At 54.4% G+C, this 9,224-nt stretch overlaps 1 protein-coding gene across 1 annotated transcript; it reads left to right on the top strand.

Moving 5' to 3' along the window:
* The first annotated feature begins 364 nt into the window (after positions 1-364).
* On the top strand, positions 365-6,468 carry HAPLN2 (hyaluronan and proteoglycan link protein 2). Its single transcript, XM_038543000.1, has 7 exons — positions 365-504; positions 628-724; positions 2,837-2,946; positions 3,164-3,517; positions 3,625-3,741; positions 3,866-4,048; positions 4,382-6,468. The coding sequence occupies exons 1-7, from the start codon at positions 477-479 to the stop codon at positions 4,660-4,662; spliced, it is 1,170 nt and encodes a 389-aa protein (XP_038398928.1). The 5' UTR covers positions 365-476; the 3' UTR covers positions 4,663-6,468.
* Positions 6,469-9,224: the final 2,756 nt, after the last annotated feature.

The following is a 9,224-nucleotide window of genomic DNA, read 5'->3' as shown; positions in this document are numbered from 1 at the left end:
CATCTTTCCCACTGCAATTCCAACCATTGACCCTGGCCCCCCATGGAGCCCAGCCATCCCTGGCCTCACACCACACAGCTCTTCAGAGGCTTGAAGCTTGGAGTATGGGAGGGGCCCCATTTCCACCTTCTCACCAACCACCATCCCCACCCTCATTCTCTTTCCCTGGGGATATCTGTTCTGTTCTGAGCTTACCCCTACCCGGGTCGTTTTCCGGTGGTGTGTGCCAGCCGGTCCTGCATCCCACATCCCCAGCTGTTGACATTTCGTTGCCATTCGTTGCCAGGATAAAGAAAGGGCCCCTGTTATTCAACAATAGAGAGAAAGACAGAGACAATGGGAAATTGTGCTTCCGATGGGGTGGGGTCAGAGAAGGAAAGGACAGACAGGGGGCTGGACAGAAGGGGCCAGTGTCTTGAAGCAGCTAGAGGTCCTGGAAGTCTGGCTCCCACCTTGAGAGTCTCTTCCCATAGGCAATGCGCACCCAGCCTCCAGAGGACAGAGGTGAGGACTTTGTGGGGCAAGAGGAGGGGGTGCTGCTTGGATGAGGCCCATGTGGAAAATCGGAGACAGCGGGAGCTTGACCATGGGTCTGTGAGCTCATCTGCACTTGATCCTCACACACAGCGGCCCAACATCTTCATCCCTGCCAGCCAGTCTGCTCTTTCTCCGGGCCAAGAGCATCTAGAAGAAACAAGGCACCCCATCCTCCACAGTCCTCCAGGTAAACCTTCCTGGATGCCTCCTTTACTCTATCCCTTTTGGGGGTCCCCACCCCTGGTCCCAAGCCCCACACCTTCCCCAGGCCCAGGATGGTGAGCAGTGCAGATATAGTGACGGGTCACAGGCTGGACACTGGTCACTCAGCCTCGCTTAGTGCAGTGACAGGTGGAAAAGTTCTTGGCACTCTGGCTGCTTCTGCGAGCTCAGGGCAGAAGCCGTTCCTCAAAGGTCAAAGGGAGCCACTCCGTTGATCAGGTGCCCAAGTGCCACAGCTCTAAGGTGCTTGAACCTGCCAGGGGCTAGACAACTCCTTCACTGGAATCTCTTCCTGAAGCAGGCCACAAAGCTGCCAGTCCCTGTGGCTCCCAGCTCTGTGAAGAGATAGGCTTCTAACAGGTAGGCCCTGGGGCTGTGGGAGCTCTCATTCTCTGCAGAGGCTACAAAGAGGGTATGTGAGGGTTGCTTGGAAATACAGAAATACAGACCACTGGTTAAGAGCTTGAGCCTGCGTTTAAATCCGGTTCTAATCCCAGGAAACCCTCCTCTTATTGTGTGACCTCAGTCAAGTCTCCTATAATTTGTGCACCTTTGTTTGAGCAGGCGTGAAAGGAGATTCCTAATCCTTCCCACTTTAGGCCATTGCTGAGAGGAGTAAATGGAAGGTACACATGGGAAGTGCTGGGCGTGGCTCACCAGCCTCTTCCCCCAGCCCTCTGTGACCACAGCCCCCATTTCTTCCACCTCGTAGGGCGTGGCCTTCATTTGCAGGAGGATGGGCTCAGCCCCAAGGTTCTTCGCCTGACTCCCCAGCTATAGTATTTTCTTCCCCCCAGTCCCAGCTCTCCTTCCCAGAATCCTTACTGTGGGCTCATTCATTAACACGCACACACATTTATTTAGCACTTACTATTGTGCCAGAAACTCTGCCGGGTGCTGCAGATAATAGCTAACACATGCATGGCACCTACTACATACCAGACACGATTTTAAGCATTTTACGCATGTTCTTTTGGTGAGATAGGTGGGAATTATTATTTTCATGTTTACTGATGATCCTGGAGCCCCCGGGATCGGGATCGAGTCCCACATCAGGCTCCTTGCATGGAGCCTGCTTCTCCCTCTGCCTGTGTCTCTGCCTCTCTCTCTCTCTCTCTCTCTGTCTCTCGTGAATAAATAAATAAAATCTTTTAAAAAATGGCCAAGTTGATAAAGAACAGATACAATAAAGAAGTGAAAAATTGGAGTGCCTGGCTGGCTCAGTCCCTAGAGCCTGCGACTCTTGATTTCAGGGTCATGAGTTTGAGCCCCACAGTGGGTATGGAGCCTACTTCATAAAATAAAATTTTAAAAAAGAAAAAGAAAAGGGAACTCCACTGCTGAAGTAGACAATTGTGTTTGGAATTAGTTTCTATAACTGTATAATCACCAGAAACCTCACTGATAAAGTCTATATGAGCATAGGTATTACTTCCAAATTCACAGTTAGTTCAGCTGCTAATAAAAGCACTTCCAAAGAGGAATGCCCAGGACAGTGCAATAGGGGAAGCCGAAGAGCAGGTGCGGTGCACTACAGTCTGGCCGACCAGGGAAGAGGAAAGATTTCCCAGAGGAGGTGAGGCTCACAGTGAATCCGACTTCTTTGGGAGCCAGTCCAACGTGTCTGGAGCCTAGTGTCTGGAGCCAGTGCAGAGGCACAGCGGATAGGAGGTGATGTGGAAGGCTCTGGGAGAGGCGGGATCCAAGAGGGCCTTGGAAGCTGGTCCAGAGACCGGACTTTATCCTCAAGGCAAAGGGAGCCAATGCTTTAAGCAGGAGAGTGACAGGAACCTGTGTCCTCTGGCTCTGCTGGAGGATGGTGCCAGGAGGGAGGCTGGACCTTGGGGGTGTGCAGAAGAGAGCCAGCCCCCAGGCCTGGGGAAAGGGGTTTGCTACTGCCCCTTCCCCATCACCTTCCTTTTGCCCGGTCCAGGCGCCTTCTCTGCCCACTTGCTTTCCAGCTGGACATTCCCCACACACACCAAGGGATCCCCAATGAATGGGAGTTCACCTCCAAGCCCGCTCCCTTCTCCCCGTCCCTTAGTCCCAAGAAATGCCTGCTCTTTGCACTCTGCAGACACGCTGGGCTGACTCCCATCATGCCAGGCCTGCTCAGTCTCCCAGCACTCTGTCACTTCCTTCTCCCTTGGGCCTTCACCATCTTCCACAAAGCCCTGGGGGACCCAGGTAAGACCCCAAGCCCCGCCCAGAATCTGGGGGAAGGTGGGGGAGAGGCTTCAAGTGTGTGGATGGTGGCTAGGGCAGCTGTTGGAGGTGCTCCAGGAGAGCCTTTGGTGAGTGTGCAATGGAGGCGAGGGTTGGGGGAGTCTGGGGAGCAGGGTCTGGATGGGCACTTGTAGTGGGGGTCAGGGGGTTCCTGCCACTGTGGCCCCCCTCTGCTCAGCACCCCACCCTAGCCCCCACTACCTCCTGCCCCCCATCCACGAGGTCATTCACTCTCGTCGTGGGGCCACGGCCACGCTGCCCTGCGTCCTGGGCGCCCAGCCTCCCAGCTACAAGGTGCGCTGGAGCAAAGTGGAGCCCGGGGAGCTCCGGGAAGTGCTGATCCTCGTCACCAACGGCCTGCACGCCCGTGGCTACGGGCCCCTGGGGGGACGCGCCAGGATGCGGAGGGGGCATCGGCTGGACGCCTCCCTGGTCATCGAGGGCGTGCGCTTGGAGGACGAGGGCAGGTACCGCTGTGAGCTCATCAACGGCATCGAGGACGAGAGCGTGGCGCTGACCTTGAGCCTGGAGGGTAAGGCCCTTGGGTTCCTGGCCCCCTCCTCTTCGGGTCTCCCCGGGCTGCGTCCCCCACCCTCTCCCCTGTCTGCCGGCTCTCCCTAAGCTGTCCGCCTCCCCCAGGTGTGGTGTTTCCGTACCAGCCCAGCCGAGGCCGGTACCAGTTCAATTACTATGAAGCGAAACAGGCGTGCGAGGAGCAGGACGGGCGTCTGGCCACCTACGCCCAGCTGTACCAGGGTGAGCGGCTGACCGGCCCCGCGCAGGCCTCTCCCGGCAGTCCCTCGGCCCTGCGGGGCGAGCTTGGGTCAGGCTCCTGCGGGGACACCTCTGACCCGCGACCTCGTGTCCCCCTGCCCGCCAGCGTGGACCGAGGGCCTGGACTGGTGCAACGCGGGCTGGCTGCTCGAGGGCTCCGTGCGCTACCCGGTGCTCACGGCGCGGGCCCCGTGCGGCGGCCGGGGGCGGCCGGGGATCCGCAGCTACGGACCCCGCGACCGGCACCGCGACCGCTACGACGCCTTCTGCTTCACTTCGATGACAGCAGGTGAGGACGCAGGGTGCCAGGCGGGCGGCGGGGCGGGGATGAGAGCCCCTCCTCCCGGCTGCAGCTCCGACGAGGATGTGGGGCCGGGGGTCTGCGGAACGCTGCGCGGCCGAGATGCGCACCGCGGGAGGGGGCCGGCGCTCGCCGCGGAGTCCCTGCGTGGTGCCGACCGCCACGCTGCCCGCCAGGCTCCCTCCGTCCCCTGCCCCGCTCACGCCTGCTTTGGCACCGCCTCTGCTACAGGCTCCGCCCGGGGAGGATCGGGGGGAGGGTCGAAGAGGGGGATCTGGGGTGGGTCCGGCCCGGCCAGGGGTGACGCGCTCCGCTCCCCAGGCCACGTGTTCTTCGTGCCCGGGCGGCTGACCCTGTCTGAAGCGCACGCGGCGTGCCGGCGGCGCGGGGCCACGGTGGCCAAGGTCGGGCACCTGTACGCCGCCTGGAAGTTCTCGGGGCTGGACCAGTGCGACGGCGGCTGGCTGGCGGACGGCAGCGTGCGCTTCCCCATCACGTCGCCGCGGCCGCGCTGCGGGGGCCTCCCCGACCCCGGCGTGCGCAGCTTCGGCTTCCCACGAGCCCAGCAGGCGGCCTTCGGGACCTACTGCTACTCGGAGTAGGGCCGCCGCCCCGGGCGCAGGTCCCGGGGTCCCGGGGTCCCGGGGTCCCGGGGTCCCGGGGTCCCGGCGGGCCGGGCGGGGAGGGCGAGTGGCGGCGCCCGGCAGGACCCTCGGAAGCGCGGACCGGGCCGCTGCTGGGGGCGAGCGGGCAGCACGGGCCTGGTGGGGCAGTGGCGGGGCGAACCTGCCGGGCCGTGGGGGGCGGGGAGAGGGCCCCACAGGCCGAGGCGCGCAGCAGGCACCGCGAGGCTAGGTCGACGCGGACGCGGGAGAACGCGCGGTGCTGTTGCGCGGGGCCCCACGCGGGGGCGCCGCGCACCCGCCGGACTCGGGTTCACACCCGCAGGCTCCCCCGCCGGGCACGACCGAACGAACGGAGCCGGACGGTCCTGAACGTGCTTCAGGATGGGTCTGTATCCTGCCAGTCTCCTCTCCTGTGGGGGACACTCGGACCGCTACGCAGCTGGCGGCAAACGGACCCAGCGCGGGAGGAGGGGACCAACCCGCCACCCACCTGGGTCCTCGGCAGATGCCTGAGAGCTTGAGCGGTCACCCCCACCCACCCGGGGCGAGACTGGGAGCTGGACCTGGAGCATCGTTAACGCCTGGAGAAAGGAAACGCACCAATAACTCGACAGACAAGATCAAATGTCATTAACTCCTTTTTCTTTTGTATATTATTTTAATTAATGAATTAATTTGTTATTCATTTTGCTGTCCGGGCAATATAACTCCACCGCAGCAAGCTTGGGCTAGTGAATAATTACTGGAGCAAAGGGTACGGACTTTCAAATGGTGCTTGATAGGAGTGGGGAAATTGTTTTCCAGGCGGGTTCTTGCTGTAATTGCTAAAGAGAATTCATCCCGTGGGATTTTATATGAAGGAACGAATGACATCTTCAGGAGCTCTCACACAGCAAATGGGGTGTTTGTGGGAGTTCCTAAGCTTTGCTTTCCTCATCTTGGCCGTGGGATAAGAATCTCTGCCTCTGGAGTTTGCTGTGAGCGGTGACTGAGACAATGCATTCGCGGGGTGCCACAGGCCTGGCACACATCAGAGGCACTCCGGGGATGGTACCTGTGATGACTGATGATTATGATGACAAGAACACTAGTGACAACAGAACATCAGCCATCATTATTATTGGAGTTCTTCCCAAGTAGCCTGTAGGTTTGCTTGCCGTGTGGCACTGTGTTCATCAGGATATGCTCAGCTACACTGTGATAACAACCTCCAAACAGCAGTGGTTTCAAACAAGATTACTTCTCCCTTAGGCCACCTGTGCATCATGGTCAACAAGGGGGTTCTTCTCATTTTAGTTATTCAGGGACCCAAGCTGATCAAACAGCCACCATCCTAAATGCTGCCGGTCAGCACACCAGAAGGGAAAAGTAAGAAGAGCTCTGAAAGGTCTTACACCTGCAATGAATAGCTGCAGCGCAGAGAGACACCTGTCTCTCCCCTCGACAGCTGTTTCTCTAGAACGAATCCCATGGCCTTGCTTAACCAAAAGGGGGCAGAAAAGAGCAACCTACTCAGACCTGGAAGTACAACCGCCAGTATGTACAGGATCAGCCCCAGTTCCACCACAGGCATCAGGGCGGGCAGACTGGTGGGCACCCACTCCTCCCCGGCTCTTCTGGGTTTTCTGAGTTACAGTCTGTACGGAGTCAGAGCCCCAGAAAGCCAAGACGCTGGACCCAGAAGCTTCCCTGAAGGAAGATGGCTTCCCTTCTGTGTGATGCCCTCGACTTTGTCAAGAAACTGCATAAAAAATGGTCACAGGACTTTACATTTGCTGCAAATCTTTCTCTCTCTCTCTCTTTTTAAAGATTTTATTTACTTATTCACGAGAGACACACAGAGAGGCAGAGACATAGGCAGAGGGATAAGCAGGCTCCCTGCGGGTAGCCCGATGCAGGACTCGATCCCAGGACCCCAGGATCATGACCTGAGCCAAAGGCAGACACTGAACCACTGAGCCATCCAGGCATCCCAAAGCTTTATATTTTCACCCATGATAGCACATGCCCACTAATTTCTACAACTACGCCCCACACTACTATTACAATGTTTTTATTACGGAGAACTTCAAACATACGCAAGAAAAGAGAGAAAGGATAGTGAACCACTTCATCATCCAGCTTGACCACTTCAAAATTCCACCTTTCTGGTTTCATGAAGTCCCTCACTTGTGGTCGTTTGTGGTGGAGTATGATTTTTTTAGATTTTATTTATTTATTCATGAGAGACACAGAGAGAAGCAGAGACACAGGCGGAGGGAGAAGCAGGCTCCATGCAGGGAGCCCAATGTGGGACTCAGTCCTGGGTCTCCAGGATCACACCCTGGCGGAAGGCGGCACTAAACCCCTGAGCCACCCGGGCTGCCCATGCTGGAGTATTTTAAAGCAAATCTCAGACAGCTTATTATTTTCTATTAATCTTCACATACATGCTATGCATTTCTAACATACGGTGACTTTAAAAGATAACTAATTCTGTTATCATATTCCCCCAATTGACGTTATCTAATATATACTTCATGATCAGTTTCCCTTAAATGTCTAAAAAATACCATTTTATAGTTGATTTGCCCAAACCAGCATCCAAGGGCTATACATTGCATTTGATTAACTTTGTTTATTTTTTAAAATATTTTATTTATTCATTTAGAGAGCATGAGAGAGAGAGAGAGTAAGCACACGCAAGTGAGAGAAGGGGCAGAGTGAGAATCTCAAGCAGACTCCTCTCTGAGTGTCTGGATCTCAGGATCCTGAGATCATGACCTGAGCCAAAATCAAGAGTTGGATGCTAAACCAACTTAGCCACTCCTGCGCCTCTTGGTTAATTTCTTAAAAATATCTTTTTAGACTGTAATACTTTTTCCTTTATGTTTTCTATGCCATTTTTGTTTGTTTAGGAAACTGGGCTGTTTCCCTGTCGAGTCTCCCATGTTCTAGATCTGGCTGTGAGTGTATCCCTGTTGTGTCATTTCACATGTTCCTCTGTCCCTGTCATTATATTTCACTGTTTGTTTTTCTAAGATTTTATTTATTTATTCATAAGAGACACACACACAGAGAGGCAGAGACATAGGCAAAGGGAGAAGCAGGCTCCATGCAGAAAGCCTGATGTGGGACTCAATCCTGGGACTCCAGGATCACACCCTGACCGAAAGGCAGACACTCAACCACTGAGCCACCCAGGAGTCCCATATATTTCACAGTTTGATTAAATATGCATTAACTTTTTTCCCAGGAGTATTTCATAAGTAAGACTGTATTTCCTCTGTTGTCAGATCCGGAGGTATGCGGTGTCTGGTTGTTGATGCTACGACTGGTCAGTTAATTCTGCTGCTGTCAGCCTGATCCACTCACAAAGTTGCTTGTACCAGTTATGCAGGCTGCTGCAACACATTACCACAAACGTGGTGGTTTATGAGCCAGAAATATATTCTTCTACTGTTCTGGAGGCCAGAAGTCTAAACTCAGAGTGTTGGCATTATGGCCCTCCCTCTGTGTAGACTCTGAGAGAATTCTTCCTTGCTTCTTCCATCTTCAGTGGCAGGTGGCATTCCTCAGTGTCTCTGGCTGCATTGCTCCTATCTCTGTGTCTGTGGTCATGTTGCCTCCTCCTTTTCATGCAATACGACCACAGACAGAGATAGGAGCAATGCAGACACATTAAACTGAATTTTGGGAATAAATTCATGTAATGAATTACATCCACAGAGACCCTTTTTCCAAACAAGGGTTTCAGGGATTAGGATGCAGACACATCTTTACCCATCACCTTTTTATCTGATGGCTACTGGTGACCATGGTCTAGATGCATTATTTCATTAGGAGCACAAAATGGAGATGTTCTAATTTTGTCTCTCCTCTTCCTTTATTATTATGAATTGTCCCATATGGAAAAATATCCCTCATCAATTACTGTCACTCTGGCTTAGAACCCATTCAGGAAAGATAGAGTTAATGCCTGGTTCTCTCCCATTTGTCTTATTTTTTTTCCCATTTGTCTTAGATAGGTACTGTGGAATGAGTGTTTGCATCACCCAAATCCATATATTAAAGCCCTAATCCCCAGTGTGGTGGTTTTGGACATGGGGCCTTTGGAAGGTAATCCCACGATGACATTAGTGCCCTTATAAGAAGAGATGTGGGAGAGCTTGCTCTCTCCTTGCAGACTTCAGTGAGAAGGCAGGCGTCTGCAGGAAGCCAGCCCTCACCAGACACCAGGTCTCCTGGCCTCCAGGGATGAGAGAAATATGTGTTTGTTGTTTAAACCATCCAGGCTGGGGCACCTGGGTGGCTCAGTTGGTTGAGCATCTGCCTTTGGCTCAGGTCGAGATCCCGGGGTCCTGGGATCCAGTCCCACATTGGACTTCCTGCGCGGAGCCTGCTTTTCCCTCTGCCTATGTCTCTGCCTCTCTGTGTCTTTCATGAATAAATAAATAAAATCTTAAAATAAATAAACAAAAAAACAAATAAATAAACAAACCATCCAGGCTATGGTAACTTGTTACAGCAGCCTGAGCTGACTAAGACCATGGGGTTCC

This window comes from Canis lupus, chromosome 7 (genome assembly GCF_011100685.1).
Source record: "Canis lupus familiaris isolate Mischka breed German Shepherd chromosome 7, alternate assembly UU_Cfam_GSD_1.0, whole genome shotgun sequence".
Taxonomy (NCBI): Eukaryota; Metazoa; Chordata; class Mammalia; order Carnivora; family Canidae; genus Canis; species Canis lupus.
Note: the sequence above shows the minus strand (reverse complement) of the source record. Positions and strands in the feature narration are given on the sequence as shown.

What these genes read in the sequence shown, in the direction of transcription:
- HAPLN2 (XM_038543000.1), top strand. Translation starts at nt 477, where the DNA reads ATGCGCACCCAGCCTCCAGAGGACAGAG. An exon ending in CTACGCCCAGCTGTACCAGG is followed by an intron (nt 3,742 to 3,865) that starts GTGAGCGGCTGA and finishes CCTGCCCGCCAG; the next exon opens with CGTGGACCGAGGGCCTGGAC. An exon ending in CTTCACTTCGATGACAGCAG is followed by an intron (nt 4,049 to 4,381) that starts GTGAGGACGCAG and finishes TCCGCTCCCCAG; the next exon opens with GCCACGTGTTCTTCGTGCCC.